Below are 26,832 nucleotides of genomic sequence, written 5' to 3'. Positions count from 1 at the left end.
AGCCGACCACAAGAGCAAGGCAGATGTCAGCCAAGACACAGACGAAGGGAAAACCTAAAATAATCAGCAATAGAAGGCATGATACCATTCCCAAACCACTACCGATGTCTCACGGGGAATGCCGCTTTCATGTCGGCACGGCAGGTTATGAGTATTGGCTTTGGAGAGAAACGACATCAATGTTAGAGGACGAATGCTCGAGAAGGTAGACAAAGAGACAGACAAAGACGTGGTGAACTAGGAGGCAGCAGCAGACAGGGACGGTTACAGACACACTGGACGGAAATGTCTGACTAAAGTTACCACGTTCGTTTTAAAATGCGTCATGTATCTTTCTCTTTGGCGTACACATTGTTTTATGGAATAGTTGCTGATCCTGAAAACAAAGTACGCAAAGATTCCTGTGCTGCATGAATAACCAAATTTAACTAGTGACGTCGAAATACGAGGACAAAGGGAAAGGAATCTATAATATGGCGAGCGTTGTGGTTGCGGCCGGCGCGGTCAGAGGGCGGGAGAGGAGGTTGAAGGGCCTCGGGCTACTTGGGGGAAAATTACGGGAACTATAGGAAGAGCAACACCCAGAGTCTCAGGACAAAGACGCTGCGCATGAAACTAGAGGAAACCTAAGATTGTACGGCCAGTCCGAAGCATTAGATTTTCTCTCGGCGTTCTGGTTACCAGCTATCAAGAAATCCGATGAAAAGTGTTCAGATGTGTTCAGTAGTGCCCAGTCCTGCATAGCCGACCAACACGACCGCCGACGGACAATAGCAAGGGATTAACGAATAAGGAAACAAAGGCTTGCCTACGGATGGTGAAGAAATGAATATTCTTGGCCACTATATAAGTACAATCCCAAAACGAACGTTATATAATATATATATATATATATATATATATATATATATATATATATATATATATATATATATATATATATTCTTGGTTGCTTCAGGAATTCGGGTTCATGACGAGGACACAGGAAAATTATATGGTACCCGCTGTCCCACGTTGTATATTCCTGCCTGGCAACTGGCGGTATGGAGGTGAACCCGAAGGCCGCTACCAGTCACCAACTGGGCGCGCATTCGTCTCGAGTCCACATTTGAAATTATAGAACCCACGAGGACTCTTGGAATAGATCTGCACACCTAGAGACCTAGTGGTTCCGTAGGGTTACACTGGATACAATAGCAACAGTTCATGTTATTCTAATGAATTACGATATATATATATATATATATATATATATATATATATATATATATATATATATATATATATATATATATATATATATATATATATATATTTGTTCTCAGTGAATGTAGGTTTGCGGCAGGGGTGTGTGATGTCTCCATGGTTGTTTAATTTGTTTATGGATGGGGTTGTTAGGGAGGTGAATGCAAGAGTTTTGGAAAGAGGGGCAAGTATGAAGTCTGTTGTGGATGAGAGAGCTTGGGAAGTGAGTCAGTTGTTGTTCGCTGATGATACAGCGCTGGTGGCTGATTCATGTGAGAAACTGCAGAAGCTGGTGACTGAGTTTGGTAAAGTGTGTGAAAGAAGAAAGTTAAGAGTAAATGTGAATAAGAGCAAGGTTATTAGGTACAGTAGGGTTGAGGGTCCAGTCAATTGGGAAGTAAGTTTGAATGGAGAAAAACTGGAGGAAGTAAAGTGTTTTAGATATCTGGGAGTGGATCTGGCAGCGGATGGAACCATGGAAGCGGAAGTGGATCATAGGGTGGGGGAGGGGGCGAAAATCCTGGGAGCCTTGAAGAATGTGTGGAAGTCGAGAACATTATCTTAAAAAGCAAAAATGGGTATGTTTGAAGGAATAGTAGTTCCAACAATGTTGTATGGTTGCGAGGCGTGGGCTATGGAGAGAGTTGTGCGCAGGAGGATGGATGTGCTGGAAATGAGATGTTTGAGGAGTGGTGTGAGGTGGTTTGATCGAGTAAGTAACGTAAGGGTAAGAGAGATGTGTGGAAATAAAAAGATCGTGGTTGAGAGAGCAGAAGAGGGTGTTTTGAAATGGTTTGGGCACATGGAGAGAATGAGTGAGGAAAGATTGACCAAGAGGATATATGTGTCAGAGGTGGAGGGAACGAGGAGAAGTGGGAGACCAAATTGGAGGTGGAAAGATGGAGTGAAAAAGATTTTGTGTGATCGGGGCCTGAACATGCAGGAGGGTGAAAGGCGGGCAAGGAATAGAGTGCATTGGATCGATGTGGTATACCGGGGTTGACGTGCTGTCAGTGGATTGAATCAGAGCATGTGAAGCGTCTGGGGTAAACCATGGAAAGCTGTGTAGGTATGTGTATTTGCGTGTGTGGACGTATGTATATACATGTGTATGGGGGTGGGTTGGGCCATTTCTTTCGTCTGTTTCCTTGCGTTACCTCGCAAACGCGGGAAACAGCGACAAAGCAAATATATATATATATATATATATATATATATATATATATATATATATATATATATAGAAGTAGTGAAAAGTTTTTATCGAGGATGTATGGCATGTGTACGTGTAGGAAGAGAGGAAAGTGATTGGTTCTCAGTGAATGTAGGTTTGCGGCAGGGGTGTGTGATGTCTCCATGGTTGTTTAATTTGTTTATGGATGGGGTTGTTAGGGAGGTAAATCCAAGAGTTTTGGAGAGGGACAAGTATGAAGTCTGTTGGGGATGAGAGAGCTTGGGAAGTGAGTCAGTTGTTGTTTGCTGATGATACAGCGCTGGTGGCTGATTCATGTGAGAAACTGCAGAAGCTGGTGACTGAGTTTGGTAAAGTGTGTGAAAGAAGAAAGTTAAGAGTAAATGTGAATAAGAGCAAGGTTATTAGGTACAGTAGGGTTGAGGGTCAAGTCAATTGGGAGGTAAGTTTGAATGGAGAAAAACTGGAGGAAGTAAAGTGTTTTAGATATCTCGGAGTGGATCTGGCAGCGGATGGAACCATGGAAGCGGAAATGGATCATAGGGTGGGGGAGGGGGCGAAAATCCTGGGAGCCTTGAAGAATGTGTGGAAGTCGAGAACATTATCTCGGAAAGCAAAAATGGATATGTTTGAAGGAATAGTGGTTCCAACAATGTTGTATGGTTGCGAGGCGTGGGCTATGGATAGAGTTGTGTGCAGGAGGATGGATGTGCTGGAAATGAGATGTTTGAGGACAATGTGTGGTGTGAGGTGGTTTGATCAAGTAAGTAACGTAAGGGTAAGAGAGATGTGTGGAAATAAAAAGAGCGTGGTTGAGAGAGCAGAAGAGGGTGTTTCGAAATGGTTCGGGCACATGGAGAGAATGAGTGAGGAAAGATTGACCAAGAGAATATATGTGTCGGAGGTGGAGGGAACGAGGAAAAGTGGGAGACCAAATTGGAGGTGGAAAGATGGAGTGAAAAAGATTTTGTGTGATCGAGGCCTGAACATGCAGGAGGGTGAAAGGGGGGCAAGAATAGAGTGGATTGGATCAATGTGGTATACCGGGGTTGACGTGCTGTCAGTGGATTGAATCAGGGCATGTGAAGCGTCTGGGGTAAACCATGGAAAGCTGTGTAGGTATGTGTATTTGCGTGTGTGGACGTATGTATATACATGTGTATGGGGGTGGGTTGAGCCATTTCTTTTGTCTGTTTCCTTGCGCTACCTTGCAAACGTGGGAGACAGCGACAAAGCAAAAAAAAAAAAAAAAAAAAAAAAATTATAATGAATACTTCCTCAATATCAAATATAATATACAGAGATCCAAAGGTTTTCAGAGTCCAATGACTCCAAGAGTTAGGTCACTGTACTAACCAATATAGTGCACCTCTCATTATCATCATTACACTAATAAGTGCAGCCTGAGTGAGAGTGCTAACTTGGTTGTGTTGAAATGGTTGGACACTGGAGGGGATGAGCCATGAAAGAAAAGGATCTATGTGCTAGATGTGGAAGTAATAAGAAGGCGAAGCCTGAGAATGATATGAAAAGATGAAGATACTTAGGCAATGGGTATCTGGGACTAAACATTTAGGAGGGCAAGAAATATAACAATGGAACAAAATGTTATATATGAGGGCAATGGACTAAGCCAGGGAATATAAAGTGGTAAAGATAAACTATGGCAAAGTGTTTTGAGACTTTGTTGCGGATGTTATGCTCTAGTGTCAGCACATTATGCATGATAACTAGAGACTGTACAAATGAGGTCAGGAAAAGCAATTAGGTATCAAAAAAAATAATAGTAAAGTACTATTCTTATTCTTATTATGCTGAAATGCTCTGGACATATGGAGAGAATAAGTTAGGAGAGGTTGACAACAATGATACATGTATCAGAATTGGAGGGGACAAGAAAAAGGGGAAAAACAATTTGGAGATGGAAGAATTGATTGAAAAAGATTTTGAGTGTTTGGGGCCTGAACATTCAGAATGGAAAAGTATGCATGGGACAGAATGAATAAAAACAATGTGCATGCATGGGACAGAATTAATAGAAACAATGTGCATGCATGGGACAGAATGAATAGAAACAATGTGCATGCATGGGACAGACTGAATAGAAACAAAGTGGCATACAGGAGTGACATGGTGTCAATGGACTGAACCAGGGCATATGAGGCAGCTGGAGAAATCATGAAAAGTCTGTAGGGCCTGATTGTGGATAGGGTGCTGTGGTCTCAGTGCATTAAACATGACAGTTAGAGAATGGATGTGAGCAAATGAGGCCTTTCTTTTCGTCTGTTCCTCGTGTTACGTCACTAATGCAGGAAATAGCAAACGAGTATGAAAAATATTATCATATTACTATCATAATTATTATTGCTATTAATATTATAACTCTATTTCTGTTATAACTATTATCACTATTACAATCAATAGTTTTATGGAAATGGACTGAACCATAGCACAAGAGGCAGTCATGGTAAACCATGGAGCGATCTGTGGTGCTTGAATGTGGATGATAGTTCTGGTTTCAGTATGTCATACAGGACAGCAGGGGTAGCAATAACATACATGAAAACCATTATCATCTTAATCATCCCTGCAGATAATAGTAAACACAATGACAAAGAAGAGTGGTAGCAAGGGGATAGAAATCCTACCCTCCTGTTTTAGCATTCTCCAGAAGTAGGAACAAAAAAGCATAGAGAGGATTTTTCCATGAGGACCTAGTCATCTGTTCCTGAGGCTCCCTTGCAATGATGAGTTCTTTGAACTTTAAAGGAACTACAAAACTAGAGGATGTAGCAGGAAACTGAGTAAGAAAAGTGTCACAAAGGATGGGGACATTATGTTTAGCAGAAGAGTGGTGGACATATGGAACAAGTATAAGAAAGAAGTAAATTGGGATATACTACAAAATTCAAGCTACTGTATAACAAAAGTAAGGGGCCTCACAAGTGCAGAACTCTCTCCCTGTACAAAACAAATAGGAGGTCTCCTGATCTGCTCACTTTGGGAGAAAGATGGACATGGATAGACATGATAAACATGTAAAGTCTCAGAGGCCAAATTGATTAATGTTAACTCAGTCAAGTTCTCTGAAATGAGAAGAGAATCCAAACAGAAAGGCACGAAGATACCTTAGAAAAGTGTACAGAAGGATGTGAGGAATGGTTACTTCAGTAAAAGAGCAGCAGACACAAAGTTCAAGTTACATAAGGAAGAAGTAAATGCAAATAGTGCAGGAAAAGCAAAGATAAAAGGTGGGGGCACATATGTATGAAGCTCCCTTCCCATCTATACAAACGGGAAATTACACACTCATACACATGTATTTAAATGCCCATTACAAATTCCTGAGACACCATTCTTTCTCTCTTTTTTCTTGATGTTGAAGCTCCAGTCACTGACAAAAGTCCACATCAAGGCCAGGCCTTAATTGAAATATAGAGAGAATTTTGAAATGGAAAAAGAAAACAAAGGAAAGTATCTATGAATTTTTCAGAAAGTGAAAAATGTGACTTTTGAAAAGTGCTAGGTCATAGTTATTGGGAAAGACATGAAAGGGTAGAGAGTTCCAGAGCTTCGACTAATATGGAAAGAAGCAGGTATTAAAATGGCCCTCCCTTGAGTTGCTGAGCATTGCATGGTCTATCCAATGGTGCAGACACACAAATAGCCAGTTCTCAGGAGCATAAAACGAAAGTAATGCCTATAGAAAAAGGAAAGTGAACCAGCATTGTTGCATAGGGCAAGGGGGCTAAGTTTGGATGTTAGCCTGGGTCAGTTCATAAGGTGGATTGCTTTCAGCTTAACTCTATCAAGTTAGGATGCAGAGTTAGAACCTCCCCAAATTTGAGAGCAGTACTCCATACAAGGATGAATCAATCCCTTGTATAAATGGAGCAACTGTTCAGAAGAGAAGATATTTTGACATCTAAACAGGATACCCAATTTCTTAGAGGCAGACTTAGCTATTCCTGCAATGTGGGGTTTCCAAAAAAGAGTGGATGTTACAGTAATGCCAAATATGTTCATTGAGTCAAGAGGTGGAATTACAGAACCGCCAAAGGAGAGACGAGAGTTGTGAGGAGTTTTCGACAGAGAGATGGGCAGAAGCTGTGTCCTAGAGGCATAAACCTAACAAGATTATGTGTATCCCACTGAGATATTTTGTCCAAGTCAGAGTTTACTGAGCAAGCTGTGTCAAGACATGATGCAGCTTGAGTGACAGAAGAAGGAGCAGATTGAAGGGTGTGGATGAATGCAGTGCAGTAATGCAAAAAGTATATACTAAAATATAAGTTATACAAAATCAAATGATAGCACAAGATATAGTAGAGCAACTGACTGATTGCATGACTATGAAGTGTGGAAAAGCAGACACAATAGTGCTCTGGAGAACATTCTAAGTAAATTACTTCCATTAAGATGCCTAATACATTTCATAACATGAATAAGCTGACATTACTTTTAGTAAAGATATATAATAAAGATTTCATTGCCATAAGATGATTATGGTATTCAAACCATTTAGGTTTTAATTTTCATACACCCTGAATGTCAGCTAGAAAGTTGATGTGTACAAATGCAGTTGTTGTCCAACCTTGCTTCGGTTGGAAGCAATAGGGTATAAGAAGAAAAGAGATATAAAAAGTCTTTAATAAAACAAGATATTGTTCAACAAAACAAGGTCGACAATACAATAAAAAAAAAATTTGCAGGTAATGAAACCAGGACATATTAAAGTCTCACTTCATGTACCTTCGGATGTGACAAGTTTACTTAAGTAATGGGAAAATTTTTCAGCAGATTTCCATATTCTCATATAAATAAACTATATAAGAACACATAGGGAAAAGCTGTATGAAACCTATAATCATATGACTCAAATGCATCATAATCCTCAATGCTTGATGATACATGTGGTTTTAGCAGGCAAATGAATGTATGGTTTATGAAAAGAAAATGATGTTCCTTAGTGTTATTCAGTAATTTTGAATATCAGCAAATAATCAAAACCTCACTCAGAAACCATAAAACCATGACCACTACACTAGACAAATAGAAAACTTGCACAACAAAAACATGAACACTATCATATACTATTATAAAACACCTTTCTATTAGAATTCATATACTATTACGACACAAATTATGCAATAATAAAAATAATACACGAATGTATACATGAAATTTAATACACACTACCGGCATGAAAAAGAGGCATAAAGATCCAAGCACTTTTGAGTTCATCGCATCTTCAGGTACATAGGAGTAACATATATAGAAAATCTGACCTAATCAAAAGAATGTGATAACCCAAAAGATCGCATCCATCTAGGACAGATCACATGTCAGCTCACAAGTCTAACATCACTGGTATGCAACTTCTGTTATTTGCATGCTGGATATTTAATACACCATAACAATCAATGCATCTCAATATGTTGTCTGACACTTCTTTTCTTACAAAAACGACAGCTAGAATTAGTTTCTACATTCTGGAATCATTCACTTAGTGCACAATATTAGCTATACCTTAAAAGGTTGCCCCTTTATAGCAAGCATAACTAATCCATTAGAGCACTGGTCTGCAGGTACATCCAAAGAGGAGCCACCAAAAATGAAAATTATCAAGGCTTTTTGAGACGCACCATCATAAATCCTATGGAGCTGCTTGTCTAGCTTCTTGAAACAGTGTTGACGACTCTCTGGTGTCTGGCACTGACCTAACTTTGCATCCATCTAAAATTGATAAAGAGAAATATTCCAATTATGGGAAGAACTCTGGCCAGTAAAGCAGTACAGTATGTTTAATCTAATAACATCTGTTTAGTAATTTCCCACAAAACCCTTCATGCCAAATTTACTGCTATATGTAATGTAAACACAAGAACACAAAAGTAAGTCATGAAACACTGGCTAAAGAATTCTGCCAGAGTTGGTGTTTTGAGAGGAAGACAGGGTGGATCAGTCTAGCTGGACCTCAAAGAAACAGATATAGTGCATCTATTGGGGGTAGAGGTCATGTGTTCAGAGGTGCTTCTGAAGATGAAGAATTCAAATCAGGTAGCTCAAATAAGTGTTCCAGATTTTTAAAAAGGGAAAAAGGGAGGGCCTTAACTTTATGGGATCTCAATAACACTCACTTCAATCTTTATTGCAAATGATGAAATCCCCTCCACAGAGAATTTCAGCACAGAAATATGAAGAAAGCAGTGCCTCTCAACAAGAGGTCAAACATTTGAAGACATGTATTTTGTTTTATAAATTAAAGGAAAATACATGAAACATATATCTTATACGGGGTACAAAGGTTCTGTCTCAAGATGGCTTTAAAGTTGGGAAACTCAAGATTCATGCGGTAAAGAACAGGTGTTCTAAAACTGCACAAACACCATCCTTGGAGTGGAAGTGATGGTAAATGTTAATGACAGAAATATGGTACAGGTACACCACCAATTTTCCAGCACTCTTGGTTCCAAAGCCTTGCCAAATTAACCATTTTGCCGGACCAACCATGGTCACGTAACAATAATTCATCAACACACCTATAAACCACTAATTATATATCTCTCATGTGTTTAAAGTATACCATGGACTGCTAGAAATTAAACAAATATTAGATGTAAATCAAATAAATAAATGAAATACATTCTACACCTGCTCAGGACTGAGGTGCTTGTCAGCTACAAGTTTCGCAAATTCGTCCACATACTTGGCAGCTCCTCTGTGGTTGGCAGACTGCTTTTCTCTGCACACTTTATTCATGGAAATTCCATGATGCTTCTTGAATCTTTGAATTCATCCTTCACTATAGTCATGTTCATGTTGTAATTTAAGTTCTTTATGGAACAACTTAGTCTGGTCCATTATCAGGCTACCTGAAAAGTCCATTCTATCATTCCGATGCTGTTGAAACTTTTGCATCATCACTCGATTGTGCTCAGTACTCTTACCATCTTTCATAGTTTTTCTAATCGTCATTTGCTTCTTAGAATCGGTCTGCATAGAATTTCAATATTTTTTCCCTTTGCTTCTTCATATCATAAACAGTTGATGAACTAATACTGTAGATGTCACACAGCTTATGCACCGAAACACCACAGTTCATTTTTTTCAACAGTTCTACTTTATCTTGGATCGATATGGACTGGTGTTTATGCTTGACACCATGACTGACACTCTCATATGTCTTAGAAGCCATAGCTAGGGTTAAATCTAAGCAAAATAAGCCAAGAACCTCACAGAATTGTGGTATCACCACCATGTGCGGTGTAAAGAATGTAAATAAGCATGCCCTACACACAACGCCATCTGTGGCCACCCAGTAAACTAGTCTGGTGGCTGCGGTACTTTCAAGTTACCTCACGTAATTTTGTCCGGACTAAAGGAGGTGCTGAACTATCAGTTGCTGGAAAATCAGTGGTGTACCTGATGTGAGTCAGTTGTTGTTCGCTGATGATACAGCGCTGGTGGCTGATTCATGTGAGAAACTGCAGAAACTGGTGACTGAGTTTGGTAAAGTGTGTGAAAGAAGAAAGTTAAGAGTAAATGTGAATAAGAGCAAGGTAATTAGGTACAGTAGGGTTGAGGGTCAAGTCAATTGGGAGGTAAGTTTGAATGGAGAAAAACTGGAGGAAGTAAAGTGTTTTAGATATCTGGGAGTGGATCTGGCAGTGGATGGAACCATGGAAGCGGAAATGGATCATAGGGTGGGGGAGGGGGCGAAAATCCTGGGAGCCTTGAAGAATGTGTGGAAGTCGAGAAAATTATCTCGGAAAGCAAAAATGGGTATGTTTGAAGGAATAGTGGTTCCAACAATGTTGTATGGTTGCGAGGCGTGGGCTATGGATAGAGTTGTGCGCAGGAGGATGGATGTGCTGGAAATGAGATGTTTGAGGACAATGTGTGGTGTGAGGTGGTTTGATCGAGTAAGTAACGTAAGGGTAAGAGAGATGTGTGGAAATAAAAAGAGCGTGGTTGAGAGAGCAGAAGAGGGTGTTTTGAAATGGTTTGGGCACATGGAGAGAATGAGTGAGGAAAGATTGACCAAGAGGATATATGTGTCGGAGGTGGAGGGAACGAGAAGTGGGAGACCAAATTGGAGGTGGAAAGATGGAGTGAAAAAGATTTTGTGTGATCGAGGCCTGAACATGCAGGAGGGTGAAAGGAGGGCAAGGAATAGAGTGAATTGGATCGATGTGGTATACCGGGGTTGACATGCTGTCAGTGGATTGAATCAGGGAATGTAAAGCGTCTGGGGTAAACCATGGAAAGCTGTGTAGGTACTGTATATTTGCGTGTGTGGACGTATGTATATACATGTGTATGGGGGTAGGTTGGGCCATTTCTTTCGTCTGTTTCCTTGCGCTACCTCGCAAACGCGGGAGACAGCAAAAAAAAAAAAAAAAACTGATGTGAAGAAAAGAGGCATCCTTGAAAAGCTGGGTTTAAGAGAAGAAGAACAGGTGAGAATGTAGTCAACTGACGTTCAACAATGAGGTTAGTTATAAAACAGCAAATGTTGCAAAAATGGACCAAGACAGAGCCAGAAATACAAGAAGTACCAGCTGAAGTATGGGAGATCTTAAACATTAGAGGTCAGTCACAGGAGGTCCTGAAAAACATTCAACCCTCCTTAAACAGTGGCACCATCCTGTCTCGGTGCTGGAAAGAAATCATGTGGATGTACTTCCATATGCTGTATGAGCAATAAGCAAGGAAATCACTGATTTAAAATAAAAAGTCAGGTGAATTATATCTTCAAGAGTTGTGCATGCTTAGGTATGTGTGCTTTTGAAGCAAGTTCCAACAACCCAAGAGTAGATGAGGCAGTAAATAAAGACAACAACCTGGGTTTGGAAAGAAAAATGTGACAGCCACTGCATTGTTGGCAATAACCTACCCAACATCTGGGTAGTAGTATTTCCCTGGTCTGTGATTACCTGCCATCTATTATTCACTATCCTTTCTACATGGCTCTATCAACTCAGGATTACATCATTTGTTAACCTCACCCCCTTTATTCATATCTCCCATGCTATTCTCCTTTCTTACAAATTTTACTACATATCCAGATCTTAAAATTGTATCTCCATTAACTGTTCTCTCGTCACACAAACTTTGTTCTCATATGTCATATTATGCTAAAAAATGTTTCCCAAAATATATTACCCTACCAGTAAACTCATATTTTCAACTACCAACATTCTGCATTAGTTAATATCTGCTTTGAAACCTAAATTCCATCAATAGATGGTCAAGTTCTTTTGCTGTTTTACCCCCAAACAATTCATCATACATATAACAATGCTTCATTGTACAAAGGCAAAGAGGATAAAGGTGACTGTTCAAATTACAGAGGCATAGGATTGTTAAGCATCTCTGGGAAATTATATGGGAGGGTATTGATTGAGAGGGTAAAGGCATGTGCAGTGCATCAGATTGGGGAAGCGCAGTTTGGTTTCAGAAGCGGTAAAGGATGTGTGGATCAGGTGTTTGCTTTGAAAAATGTATGTGAGAAATACTTAAAAACACATATGGATTTGCATGTAGCATTTATGGATCTGGAGAAGGCATATGATAGGGTGGATAGAGATGCTTTGTGGAAAGTTTTAAGAGTATGGTGTGGGAAGTAAGTGGCTAGAGGCAGTGAAAAGTTTTTACCAAGGATGTAAGGCATGTGTATGTGTAGGAAGAGAGGAAAATGATCAGTTCCCAGTAAATGTTGGTTTGTGGCAGGAGTGCATGATGTCTCCATGGTTGTTTAATTTGTTTATGGATGGGGTGTTTAGGGAGGTGAATGCAAGAGTTTTGGAGAGAGGGGCAAGTATGCCATCTGTTGTGGATGAGAGGGCATGAGAGATGAGTCAGTTGTTGTTCGCAGATGATACAGTGCTAGTGGCTGATTCGAGTGAGAAACTGCAGAAGTTGGTGACTGAGTTTGGTAAAGTATGTAAGAGAAGAAAGCTGAGAGTATATGTGAATAAGAGAAAGGTTATTAGGTTCAGTAGGGTTCAGGGACAAGCCAACTGGGAGGTAAGTTTGAATGGAGAAAAACTGGAGGAAGTGAAGGGTTTTAGATATCTGACAGTGGATTTAGCAGCAGATGGAACCATGGAAGCGGAAGTGAGTCACAGGGTGGGAGTGGGGGTGAAGGTTCTGGGAACATTGAAGAATGTGTGGAAGGCGAGAATGTTATCTCAGAGAGCAAAAATGGGTATGTTATAGGAATAGTGGTTCTAACAATGTTATATGGTTGCAAGGCATGGGCTATAGATAGGGTTGTGCGGAGGAGGGTGGATGTGTGGGAAATGAAATGTTGAGGACAATATGTGGTGTGAGGTGGTTTGATTGTGTAAGTAATGAAAGGGTAAGAGAGATGTATGAAAATAAAGAGTATGGGTGAGAGAGCAGAAGAGGGTGTGTTGAAATGGTTTGGACACATGGAGAGAATGAGTGAGGAAAGACTGACAAAGAGGATATATGTGTCAGAGATGGATGGAAGAAGAAGTGGGAAGCCAAACTGGAAGTGGAAGGATGGGGTGAAAAAGATTTTGAGCGATCGGGGCCTGAACATACAGGAGGATAAAAGGTGTGCAAGGATAGAGTGAATTGGAACCATGTGGTATACAGGGGTCGATGTGCTGTCAATGGATTGAACAAGGGCATGTGAAATGTCTAGGGTAAACCATGGAAAGGTCTGTGGGGTCTGGATGTGGAAAGGGAGCTGTGGTTTCAGTGCATTACGAATGACAGCTAGAGACTGAGGGTGAATGAATGTGGTCTTTTTTGTCTGTTCCTGGTGCTACCTCGCTGGAGGGGGGATGCTATTTCGTGTATGGCGGGGTGGCGAAGGGAATGGATGAAGGCAGCAAGTACGAATATGTACATGTGTATTTATGTATGTATATGTATATGTATGTATAAGGTGAAATGTATATGTATGTATATGTGCGTGTGTGGTCGTTTATGTATATACATGTGTATGAGGGTGGGTTGGGCCATTCCTAGTATGTTTCCTTGTGCTACCTCGCTAATGCAAGAGACAGCATTTAAGTATAATAAATAAATATAAAATAAAACTTGTAGCTCTACCTAATAAAAATCATAACAAGTAACAAGGATATTCGATGTCACTGTTCTTTCAATAACAATAATCATAACAAAATGCCACCACCACTACACATTGATCCCTGGAAGGTGCATAATATAATAGCAAAATCTTTTCATTCTTCACAATCATAAAAGGACCTTGGAGCTTCCACATTCATATTTTCTAAAACTAGTCACAACTTAATACACTGAGATGTAACATTTAGCTATTAAAGATATTTTAATATACTGGGCTAACATAATCAATCTAAAGTTTTAATCACCTTCATCTTACATTTCATTATTAACATCAATGTGTAAGACTACGATCTAAGGATGGTTAAAGATGTAGAAAAGAAAGCCAATAATCCCAAACAGTATATTCAAATGGTAATCAGTATTTTGAAAAAATTATGCAATGTATAAAAAGACATATTGATTAATATCATGTTCTGAATAATACTATCAGATTCAATGCACTGTGAAAGGTAAAAATGAAGGATATGTTTCCCACAATCAGATTTGAAGATAACACTTATCTCATTTTGTTGATGTGACATGGCAAAAAATTGTATATGACCTCATCACACGCTCCATATACATAAACACACACACGTGATACACAAAATAATCTCAGCTGAACATACCTTAAACCTCAGGTCATCAGAGTATCTGTTGTTGAGCTACCAAGGCCTGAAAATAGAAATCTGTAAAACATATTGTCTTTTCAGATCTTATATTTAATAACTCACCTTCAGATGAACACAGGTGAAGTCTTTATGGATGGAAACTTCTCTTGTCCTTACAGACACCTGCTTGTTGCTTGGCAAAATCTCAAAGTGAGACAATTTCTTCAGCGTGCCTGACAACATGCAATCATAACTACCCACACATGAAGATGTTGATAACACTGCCGTGTTCAAAGACCCAACATGCTGTAAAGCAAGATTTCAATCATTTAGCAAATGCAAATTAGCTCAAAAGATTCAGTCATTATTTTGAGGAATACCAATCCATTATCATCACTGCTCCACTTCTGAGGTTAAAAACTTCTGTCTTTAGAATCTTATCAACTGTTACCTGAAATTCTATAGCTCTTAGAAAGGATAACAGTCACATTAAAAATGTAGTTCTGGTTGTTCCTGCACTATATGTAACAGGACAAGCACAAAAATCCTAAATCAGAACAGTCAGAACAAATGCAGTAATAATCATCAGCTGTCTACAAAAAACACCTCTAGCCATTGGCAAAAAACTTGTTAGAAAAAGAATGAGATGAATTTATCAAACAAATATAGCAGAAGAACAATGGACTTGAACAATTCATCAATGAGAGGGCTATCTGCAAAAAATTCACTTTATGTTAAAGAGTGAATACAGCAGACATGAATGGTGTCCATTCTTCAATACTCCCAAAATCTTCACCTCCCCATCCAACCTGCGACTCATGTGCACTTTTGTGATTCCAACTGCCACTATGTCTACTCTCAGATATCTACAACACTTCACTTCTTCCAATTCTTGGTTGGTCAAACTCACATCCAACAAACATATCCCTCTACCTTACCAAATCTAACAACCTTGCTTTTATGCACATCAACTTTCAACTTCCTCCTTTCACACATTCTTCCAAACTCAGTCACTCGAATCTGTTACCAGTGGACTGACTCCCACAACCAGGATTTGAACCTCTGGGCAACCTGTGAATGTATCATAGTCAGCAACAGTAACCGTCACATCATGAGGTTCATACACTGTTTCATAAAAAGGTGATCTTAAGTATTCTGCTGGCTAAAAATGCATGTTGTATCATCCAGAATCTGACAGCTAAGAGATCCCAGGGGTGAAGGATGCTGCAAACTTGCTCAAACTCCTACTAAGTCTGGTTGAATGGGGAGATATCTGGCAGGGATGACACTCTGTGTTTACATCCTCAAGTAAAGTGAGTCCTGTTCCACCTTGTACAGAACGAAGAAATATCAAAATCCCTCCTCAGTGACATACATGTCATAGGCTAACAAAGGGAGTGAAATTTGCACAACACTTATAACAGCATCAGTCAGTGAGATGAGAATTGTACCACAGGCGCACTCAGTGAATGGATTAATTATGCTAGAAGCATTCCTCATTAATGTTTTGTTTCACAACAACAGAAAAGAACAAAATTTGCTTTAGATTCTAAGACTACTATTTATTTATTTATTCATTTTGCTTTGTCGCTGTCTTCCGCGTTAGTGAGGTAGCGCAAGGAAACAGACGAAAGAATGGCCCAACCCACCCACATACACATGTATGTACATACACGTCCACACACGCAAATATACATACCTATACATCTCAACGTATACATGTATATACACACACAGACATATACATATATACACGTGTACATAATTCATAGTCTGCCTTTATTCATTCCCATCGCCACCCCGCCACACATGTAATAACAACCCCCCCTCCCCCCTCATGTGTGCAAAGTAGTGCTAGGAAGACAACAAAGGCCCCATTCATTCACACTCAGTCTCTAGCTGTATACTAAATAATTATTTTTATCAGATTCATGCGGATCAAATGTATGTAAAATAAACTTACCTCGAGCAGGTTTGTGAAATATCCTTCTACAGTTCTAACTAAAGCTTTTTCTTTTTTATAATCTTGCACCTGCTCCTTGATGAAAGCCTGTTCACCTTGTTTATTGGGGAACTTGCCACCATGAATCACATCACCAAATGTAATATCTGTTAGAAGAGAAAATATTCAAGATTGTTATGGCTGAGGTATATACAGATGAATGTTTAAGCTATACATAGATGAACTTAAAAATTTCCTGCAAATAAGAATGTGCACAGACGAATCTGAACCGACCTTCAGATATTTACTAACTTTAACATTCAAAGACAATTCTCCTTAACCAATTTCTTATACTTAGTTATTTACACATGCATACACACAACTTTCTGCTGCCAAATATTAAAAGTGAACTCAAGTTCATGGATAAATAAATATTCAGCAAGCTGTTCTCATAATACATATGGCCAAAACTAGAATATACCTCTCAAGTTTGGTCACTACATCTTAAAAAGCAAAAAGAGCCAATAGAAAAGTGACAAAGGAAAGCACCTCTTACTTATTCCCTCTTTCTCAATACAAGCATGACAGGAAACATACTGAGAAAAAAATAAACAAAAATATATGGGTACCCAGCAAGGAAAGTGGAGAGACTCTTCAGTACTTTATTTAATTAGAGGTTAAACTGGGAAAACAATAAACAAAAATATATTGGTGCCCAGCAAGGAAAGTGGAGAGACTCTTCATTACTTTATTCAATCAGAGGATATAAAATAAAAAAAGAATCTTCAAATGAGAGTTGTGAAACTGGCTGAAGAAAATACCGTATCAACATGAAAATGATATTTATAGTATCTGTGGTGGCTCTTCTGTTTCCTCTTTTAGAAAGTTAAAATACAAGGAAGGGAGGGTTTCTAGCCCCCTTCCCATCCCCTTCTGTCACGTGCGTGCGGGGGGAGGGAGTGTCTTTTCATGTGTGATGGGGTGGCGACAGCAGCAAGTATGAATTATGTACATGTGTATATATGTATATGCCTGTGTATGTATATATATGTTGCATTGTATAGGTATGTATATGTGTGTGGACATGTATGTATATACATGTGTATGTGGGTGGGTTGGGCCATTCTTTCGTCTGTTTCCTAGCGCTACTTCGCTAACGCAAGAGACAGCGACAAAGTATAATAAGATAAAATATATAATCTGTGGTGGCATCAGACAACAGCACCATGAGTCAGCAAAATATGCTTTGAGCACTACACACTAGCCCTGCCTCCGGCAGGAAATGGCGAATAGTATGAAAAAAGAAAAAAACAAAACATTTAACACAGTAACACAATGTACAAGCTCTATCTATCCATATATATCTCTGATACTTGTTCCCTCCAGGAACCCCCAGCAAGGGGTGGCCATGGTAAATGACTCTCCACTTATTCCTTTATAAATGGGATAAGTAGAGCACTAGCTCTGCCTCAAGTAAAACTATCATAGGCACTTGTACATAAGTACTGAAACCTATTGTAGTTATTCTCACAAAGCTCTGGCCCATTCCACAGAAGTCTACTTTATCTTTACCATTCCGCAGTTTAAGTTGGATAAGCTTCAGGGAAGCTCCTGCATCTTCAGTTGGGTCATGGCCATCTTGGCCATTCTGGATGTCTTCTCCCAGAAACATTTTTGCCAAATGCTTCAGGGATGAGCGAATTCTTCGCACATGTGTCAAGTTGAACACCAGAGAGGAGTCAATCACATATGGGTGCATCAACTTTGGAAGGGAGATAAAATACCTTTATTTTTTTGCAATATCTGTAATAGTTGCATCCTTAAAGTAAAAAAATACTATAAGCCATACTTGCATCTTCCAGAGTTCCAGGAAAGCATAATACAGAAAAAATTCAAGATACAATAACAAAATCTGGAGGAGTATGTAAAAAAAAGATGCTGAGAGTGAATGACAACAAAATGAAATTAATCATATCTCTGAGAGGGAAGATTTAATAATGAAATATGGCCAACTAGTGAGAAGGTGGAAAGACTTAGAAATCTAAGAAAAAAAAAATAAGAGAAAACTGTTAGGTGAAGGCTGTGGAATGTAAGCTGATATAATGTAAATTGTTGAAAAGCAGGCAGGTAGAGAAAAGAACAGAAGCATCCTGGGTAACAAAACTAGATGGTTGGAACAAGTCCACTCCAGGAGTACACTGTATAAGAAATGAAATGTTGGTATGTAAGGTGCAATGCACTTGCAATATGAATACCCCTACTCAATAACCAATAAGAAAGTCAACAGAGTTCCTCCTATTAGTATACATAGAACTGGTTATTACCATTCAATGGCCTTAAACTAAAACACTCTCTCTTAAACCAAAGATTATCATCACATTGTAAAGAAAAATTATGTTACCTCAGTTTCAAGCAATAAGAGCAATTCTGGCATTTACTTGTTCATGGCAATGGTATTCAATATTCAGTACATACCCTATCTGTATCTCTGATGCCTGTTCCCTTGACGAACTTCCTTAAGGGGGTGGCCATGGCAATAGAGTCTCCATAGCTAGTAAATGCCAATGCTGCTTCTTAGCCTTTATGCTTCACCCTTAACAGGCCAATGGCAGGGGGTATTTCTAGTGCAGTGTTTGCAGAGGCTCCTACCTAATGTTCCTACTGACTACATATACCTAATGCTCCTAACTAATGTTCCTACTGACTACTTCTACCTAATACTCCTAACTAATGTTCCTACCTCCTACTTTTACCTATTGTTTCTATCTAACAGTCCTACCTACAACTTCTACCTACTGCTCCTATTATTTTGCTGAAAGGCAGGGCTAGCACAGAGCGATCACCACAGGAAAATCTACTTACAAAGAATGAGCTGTGGGCGTTAAGTGTTGTCAAGTGTTATGTATGACGGGGAGAAACTGTATGTATGTGGACAGAATGCCAGCAATCCACACACGGGTGAGGCAGAAAGAAAACACAGCTACCTGGATCAGTGGAGTGCAACTTAACATAAACTAATAAAGTGCTAGCTCCCTATGTAGCTATCACTAATCCTCCTGATACTCAGGCAGGCAGTATTGGCAACATACCTTCCTGGTCGTTGGCTGCCTACCAACTACTACCTACACTATCTAAAAGTAAAAACAGCAACAGGTTGTAAACAAATGATATGTTACTACTAACCTTCAAGGCTTTCAAATCTGAGTCTAATGAGTGACCTACAAGAATGGCATCAGGTGGTAGGAGTTCCCTTAGGTCTCGCTGAACATCTTCTAGCCTCGTGGTAACATCTTTAAGCTTCCTTTCAGTTATACCAGAGAACTTAGTAAGGTAGTTGACAATTCTGTTGACTGGCTTCACTAAAGTGTGGTACACCAGCTGCAGAGGAATGGATAGAGCATTCATTACTAATCCTTCCCAAGTACGGCAAGTTAAAATTACAGATTATATGTATAATAATCAGACTAACCAACATCTAGGAAAATGATCTGTCCAAATAAACCAAATTTAAAACCTGAATAGAAGTACCAGGAGAGGCTGAGTGTTGAATGGCAAAAGGTGAGAGCAAATGAAGTGAGGGGAGTGGGGAGGAATGGGATGTATTTAGGGAAGCAGTGATGGCTTGTGCATGGCATGAGAAAGATGGGAGGTAAGCAGATTAGAAAGGGTAGTGAGTGGTGGGAGGAAGAAGAAAGGTTGTTAGTGAAAGAGAAGAGAGAGGTGTTTGGACGATTCTTGCTGGGAGGTAATGCAAATGACTGGGATATGTATAAAAGAAAGTGGTGAAAGGTGTGAGAGGTGAAAAAGAGGGCAAATGAGAGTTGGGGTGAGAGAGTATCATTAAATTTTAGGGAGAATAAAAAGGAAGGAGGTAAATAACGTGCATAAGGGAAGAGAACAAATGGGAACGTCGGAGAAGGATGCAAATGGGGAGGTAATAACAAGTAGCAATGAAGTGAGAAGGAAATATAGTGAGTACTTTGAAGGTTTGTTGAATGTGTTTGATGACTGAGTGGCAGATATAGGGTGTTTTGGTTGGGGTGGTGAGCAAAGTGAGAGGGTCAGGGAGAATTGGTAAACTGAGACGAGGTAGTCAAAACTTTGCAAAAGATGAAAGCCGGCAAGGTGGTGGGTTTGGATGGTATTGTAGTGGAAGTTAATAAAAAATGGGGTGACTGTGTTGTTGATAGGTTGGTAAGGATATTAAATGTATGTATAGATCATGGTAAAGTCCCTGAGGATTGTTGGAATGCATGCATAGTGCCACAGTACAAAGGCAAAGGATATAAAGATAAGTGTTCAAATTACAGAGGCATAAGTTTATTGAGTGTTCCTGGGAAATTATATGGGAGGGTATTGATTGAGAAGGTAGAGGCATGTACAGTGCATCAGATTGGGGAAGAGTAGTGTGGTTTCAGAAGTTGTAGAGGATGTGTGGATCAGGCATTTGCTTTGAAGAGTATATGTGAGAAATACATAGAAAAACAGATGGATTTGTACGTAGCATTTATGGATCTGGGGAAGGCATATGAGAGGGTTGATAGAGATGCTTTGTGGAAGGTTTTAAGAGTATATGGTGAGGGAGGTAAGTTGTTAGAAGCAGTGAAAAGTTTTTACCAAGGATGTAAGATATGTGTATGAGAAGGAAGAGAGGAGAGTGATTGTCTCCCAGTGAATGTCGGTTTGAGGCAGGGGTGCATGATGTCCCCATGGTTTTTTAATCTGTTTATGAATGGGGTGGTCAGGGAGGTGAATGCAAGAGTTTTGGAGAGAGAGGGGTGAGTATTCAGTCTGTTTTGGATGAGGGGACCTAGGAAGTGAGTCAGTTGTTGTTCACTGATGATACTGCGCTGGTGGCTGATTCGGGTGAGAAACTGCAGAGGTTGGTGGCTGAGTTTGATAAAGTGTATGAAAGGAGATAATTGACAGTAAATGTTAATAAGAGCAAGGTTATTAGGGGCAAGTTAATTGGGAGGTAAGTTTGAATGGAGAAATACTGTAGGAAGTGAAGTGTTTTAGATTCTGGGAGTGGATTTAGCAGCGGATGGAAACATGGAAGCAGAAGTGAGTCACAGGGTGGGGGAGAGGGCCAAAGTGCTGGGAGCATTGAAGAATGTGTGGAAGGCAAGAACGTTATCTCGGAGAGCAAAAATGGGTCATTCTTAAGTACATTCTTTAAACCACAAGACAGATACAGCACTAAACACACCAAGTTCATCAATTCTCTTAATACACTATCTTCCTTACAAGCTTATGCTTATAGGGCATAAAAGATGGGATGAAATGATTAAAGGAACTTACTTCCATTTTCTCATTTACGACAGATACACTAGTAATTTCTAACTGAAATATACACGTGATGCACATTTCACAATCAACAGCAAACATTGGAGATGTGGCTTTCACCTGTTGGGGATACAAAAATAACATATTAGAGAAGATACTAATATATTAACTAATCAAACAACAGGAATAGTTATACGACTCACATGAAAGACAGAGTTGTATCCATACTATACTATAAATATATATTTTTTTTTTTAATTTTCCAAAGGAAGGAACAGAGAAGGGGGCCGGGTGGGGGGTGTTCCCTCTAAGGTCCGGTCCTCTGTTCTTAACGCTACCTTGCTAACGCGGGAAATGGCGAATAGTATGAAAAAAAAAATATATATATAAGAATATATGTGAGAAATACTTAGAAATGCAAATGGATTTGTATGTAGCATTTATGGATCTGGAGAAGGCATATGATGGAGTTGATGAGATGCTCTGTGGAAGGTACTAAGAATATATGGTGTGGGAGGCAAGTTGTTAGAAGCAGTGAAAAGTTTTTATCGAGGATGTAAGGCATGTGTACGTGTAGGAAGAGAGGAAAGTGATTGGTTCTCAGTGAATGTAGGTTTGCGGCAGGGGTGTGTGATGTCTCCATGGTTGCTTAATTTGTTTATGGATGGGGTTGTTAGGGAGGTGAATGCAAGAGTTTTGGAAAGAGGAGCAAGTATGAAGTCTGTTGGGAATGAGAGAGCTTGGGAAGTGAGTCGGTTGTTGTTCGCTGATGATACAGCGCTGGTGGCTGATTCATGTGAGAAACTGCAGAAGCTGGTGACTGAGTTTGGTAAAGTGTGTGAAAGAAGAAAGTTAAGAGTAAATGTGAATAAGAGCAAGGTTATTAGGTACATTACGGTTGAGGGTCAAGTCAATTGGGAGGTAAGTTAGAATGGAGAAAAACTGGAGGAAGTAAAGTGTTTTAGATATCTGGGAGTGGATCTGGCAGCGGATGGAACCATGAAAGCGGAAGTGAATCATAGGGTGGGGGAGGGGTCGAAAATCCTGGGAGCCTTGAAGAATGTGTGGAAGTCGAGATCATTATCTCCGAAAGCGAAAATGGCTATGTTTGAAGGAATAGTGGTTCCAACAATGATGTATGGTTGTGAGGCGTGGGCTATGGATAGAGTTGTGCACAGGAGGGTGGATGTGCTGGAAATGAGATGTCTGAGGATAATATGTGGTGTGAGGTGGTTTGATCGAGTAAGTAATGTAAGGGTAAGAGAGATGAGTGGAAATAAAAAGAGCGTGGTTGAGAGAGCTGAAGAGGGTGTTTTGAAATGGTTTGGGCACATCGAGAGAATGGGTGAGGAAAGACTGACCAAGAGGATATATGTGTCGGAGGTGGAGGGAATGAGGAGAAGTGGGAGACCAAATTGGAGGTGGAAAGATGGAGTGAAAAAGATTTTGAGTGATCGGGGCCTGAACATGCAGAAGGGTGAAAGGCGGGCAAGGAATAGAGTGAATTGGATCGATGTGGTATACCAGGGTTGACGTGCTGTCAATGGATTGAATCGGGGCATGTGAAGCGTCTGGGGTAAACCATGGAAAGTTGTGTGGGGCCTGGATGTGGAAAGGGAACTGTGGTTTTCGGGCATTATTGCATGACAGCTAGAGACTGAGTATGAACGAATGGGGCCTTTGTTGTCTTTTCCTAGTGCTACCTCACACACATGAGGGGGGAGGGGGATGTTATTCCATGTGTGGCGAGGTGGCGATGGGAATGAATAAAGGCAGACAGTGTGAATTGTGTGCATGTGTATATATGTATGTGTCTGTGTGTGTATATATATGTGTACACTGAGATGTATGGGTATGTATATTTGCGTGTGTGGATGTGTATGTATATACATGTGTATGGGGGTGGGTTGGCCCATTTCTTTCATCTCTTTCCTTGCGCTAACTCACAAACGCAGGAGACAGCGACAAAGCAAAATAAAAAAATAATAAATAATCCCTAGGGATAGGGGAGAAAGAATACTTCCCACGCATTCCTACCATGTCGTAAAAGGTGACTAAAGGGGACAGGAGCGGGGGGCTGGAAACCCCCCTTCCTTGTATTTTAACTTTCTAAAAGGGGAACAGAAGAAGGAGTCACGCAGGGAGTGCTCATCCTCCTCGAAGGCTCAGATTGGGGTGTCTAAATGTGTGTGGATGTAACCAAGATGAGAAAAAAGGAGAGATAGGTAGATTGTTTGAGGAAAGGAACCTGGATGTCTTGACTCTGAGTGAAATGAAGCTCAAGGGTAAAGGGGAAGAGTGGTTTGGGAATGTCTTGAGAGTAAAGTCAGGGATTAGTGAGAGGACAAGAGCAAGGGAAGGAGTAGCACTACTCCTGAAACTGGAGAGGTGGGAGTATGTTATAGAGTGTAAGAAAGTAAACTCTATATTGATATGGGTAAAACTGAAAGTGGATGGAGAGAGATGGGTGATTATTGGTGCATATGCACCTGGGCATCAGAAGAAAGATCATGAGAGGCAAGTGTTTTGGGAGCAGCTGAGTGAGTGTGTTAGTAGTTTTGATGCACGAGACCAGGTTATAGTGATGGGTGATTTGAATGCAAAGGTGAGTAATGTGGCAGTTGAGGGAATAATTGGTGTACATGGGGTGTTCAGTGTTGTAAATGGAAATGGTGAAGAGCTTGTAGATCTAAGTGCTGAAAAAGGACTGGTGATTGGGAATACCTGGTTTAAAAAGAGAGATATACATAAGTATACATATGTAAGTAGGAGAGATGGCCAGAGAGCATTACTGGATTACGTGTTAATTGATAGGCGCGCGAAAGAGAGACTTCTGGATGTTAATGTGCTGAGAGGTGCAACTGGGGGATGTCTGATCATTATCTTGTGGAGGCGAAGGTGAAGATTTGCAGAGGTTTTCAGAAAAGAAGAGAGAATGTTGGGGTGAAGAGAGTGGTGAGAATAAGTGAGCTTGGGAAGGAGACTTGTGTGAGGAAGTACAAGGAGAGAATGAGTATAGAATGGAAAAAGGTGAGAACAAAGGACATAAGGGGAGTGGGGGAGGAATGGGATGTATTTAGGGAAGCAGTGATGGCTAGCGCAAAAGATGCTTGTGGCATGAGAAGCGTGGGAGATGGGCAGAACAGAAAGGGTAGTGAGTGGTGGGATGAAAAAGTAAGATTGCTAGTGAAAGAGAAGAGAGAGGCATTTGGATGATTTTTGCAAGGAAATAATGCAAATGACTGGGAGATGTATATAAGGTCCATGCCTTGCATCCATGCAACACAGTCTGGACAACTACATCCATCAAACTTATCGTTTCCATACACTTCTCAATGTGCCTAAGATCTTATCCCCCTACAACTCACTTCAGCTCCCTTAGTTCCATTCACTGCCATGTCCACTCTTAGGCATCTAAAACATTCACTTCCACCAAGCTGTCTCCATTTTTACTTTCTAATGAGCAATGTAATATAAACAAATTATGAATAAGTTTAATGGTTAAGATGGGTTATATCAATACTGCATACTGAAAGGAACAACTGGTTCACATAGACACACAACACAAATGGATGGCCCTCACCTCAGCAAATTTTTCATGAGTAAACTTGAACTCTGGATCATCGTATCCTGGGCATCCAAGTATCGGTGATGGAAATCTAAATTCCCACATGTCTTGTGGACTTAACAACAATGACCTTCTGTCAAAGCTGTCACTGAGATGCAGTCTTAGAGGTGTGCCATCTTCTTGAGAAATAGCCACATTCTTGGTCCTACATTTTTTTTGTCTATCTACACTCCTACTGACCATGGGAAATGCAGAAGCAAAGGAATCAAAGGCTCTATAAATAAGACCATTTCTTTCTGCTTCACTAAGACTGTTGAACTCTGAAGAAGAATCACAAAATAAATCTAAGACAAAAATGTAAATCAAATAATACGGACAGCAATAAGAAAACTTCATATCCCAAAAGAAACCCTGCACAAATGCATTCAAAATACAATAAAACTGAGTTAAGAAGCAACGTATTACTGTATTATAAATATGCATGGAAATGTGAGTGGTGCACAGAGTACTGATATGATAATATTGTGTAAAATTGTTTAATGATGAAATTATAAAAACAGAAAGGAATGACAGAAGTTGTTACGAATCTCAATGTGGTAAAGAAAAATGCTTTCCAGAGAAAGGTGTAAATGCAGTAAACATCTGAATTTGTACAACAGCCTAAGCAACTACCCTATTATCAATTACACACAATGGTTTCTTTTTATATTCATCTTCATCTATGTCATGATTCTGTGTGGGAAAAATTATGAGAATGGGTAAAACATCTGTTAAACTGAGGAAATTACCTCATTACAAGCTGAACATGTATGAAGAAAAAAAAAAAAAGCCACCAAAGGAAATCAGACTGCATTCTTGCCCCTCTCTCCAAAACTCTAGCATTCATCTCTCTAACAACCCCATCCATAAACAAATTAAACAACCATGGAAACATCATGCACCCCTGCCACAAACCGACATTCATTGGGAACCAATCACTCTCCTCTCTTCTTTCTCGTACACATGTCTTACATCCTTGATAAAAACTTTTCACTGCTTCTAGCAACTTACTTCCCACACCATATACTCTTAATACCTTTCAGAGAACATCTCCATCAACTCTATCATATGCCCTCTCCAGATCCATAAATGCTACATACAAATCCATCTGTTTTTCTAATAATTTCTCATGTATATTCTTCAAAGCAAACACCTGATCCACACATCCTCTACCACTTCTGAAACCACACTGCTCTTCCCCAATCTGATGCTCTGTACATGCCTTTACCCTCTCAATCAATACCCTCCCATATAGTTCCCCAGGAATACTCAACAAATTTATAACTCAGTAATTTAAACACTCACCCTTATCTTCTTTGCCTTTGTACATTGGCACTATACTTGCATTCTGCCAATCCTCAGGCACTTCACCATGAACCATACATACACTGAATATCCTTACCAACCAGTCAATAACACAGTCACCCCCCCCTCTAATAAAACCCACTGCAATACCATCCAAACCCACCACCCTGCCAGATTTCATCTGCAAAGCTTTCACTACCTCACTTAAACACATCATACATACAACCTTCTGCAACACCTCTTTACTCTCATCAAACAACACAGTATCATCTGCAAACAGGCAAGTCACAAGCCACAATACCTCACCATCACATTCAATCTCTACAACTCTTTTACCTAGTTTTGCTCAGAAATTCACACAACAATATTGTAAATCGATAATATAATATGATAATCTGTATCAATACTCACTTTAAAGCTCACAAATTCTCAGGACCCTTTTCTTAACTAAAAAGATGGCATTCTTCTAAGAGAGAGAATAGGTTCACGAAGAAGTTTTATAATATCACACACAAAGGTTACTGAGGAATAATCTAGA

The 26,832-nt window shown here is 39.8% G+C and overlaps 1 protein-coding gene across 3 annotated transcripts in view; it reads right to left on the bottom strand.

Annotated features, from left to right (window-relative positions):
• Nucleotides 1–7,073: 7,073 nt before the first annotated feature.
• The window catches only part of Rexo5 (RNA exonuclease 5), a 27,163-nt gene continuing 7,404 nt past the window's right edge, over nt 7,074–26,832 (bottom strand). For 2 of the 3 annotated variants that reach the window (XM_071681828.1, XM_071681826.1), the window contains exons 6-12: nt 24,966–25,270; nt 21,398–21,502; nt 19,280–19,474; nt 17,669–17,858; nt 16,118–16,263; nt 14,278–14,460; nt 7,074–8,173 (exon numbers count right to left, since the gene is read on the bottom strand). In XM_071681828.1, coding sequence (XP_071537929.1) covers nt 7,961–8,173; nt 14,278–14,460; nt 16,118–16,263; nt 17,669–17,858; nt 19,280–19,474; nt 21,398–21,502; nt 24,966–25,270 — 1,337 coding nt within the window. In that variant the 3' untranslated portion in view covers nt 7,074–7,960. The remainder of the gene's footprint in view (nt 8,174–14,277; nt 14,461–16,117; nt 16,264–17,668; nt 17,859–19,279; nt 19,475–21,397; nt 21,503–24,965; nt 25,271–26,832) is intronic. The other variant, XM_071681829.1, reaches the window with a different exon arrangement.

The sequence above is a fragment of the Panulirus ornatus genome, chromosome 33 (genome assembly GCF_036320965.1).
Source record: "Panulirus ornatus isolate Po-2019 chromosome 33, ASM3632096v1, whole genome shotgun sequence".
NCBI classification, from domain to species: domain Eukaryota; kingdom Metazoa; phylum Arthropoda; class Malacostraca; order Decapoda; family Palinuridae; genus Panulirus; species Panulirus ornatus.
The sequence above is the reverse complement of the archived record's forward strand: the minus strand, read 5'-3'. Positions and strand labels throughout refer to the sequence as shown.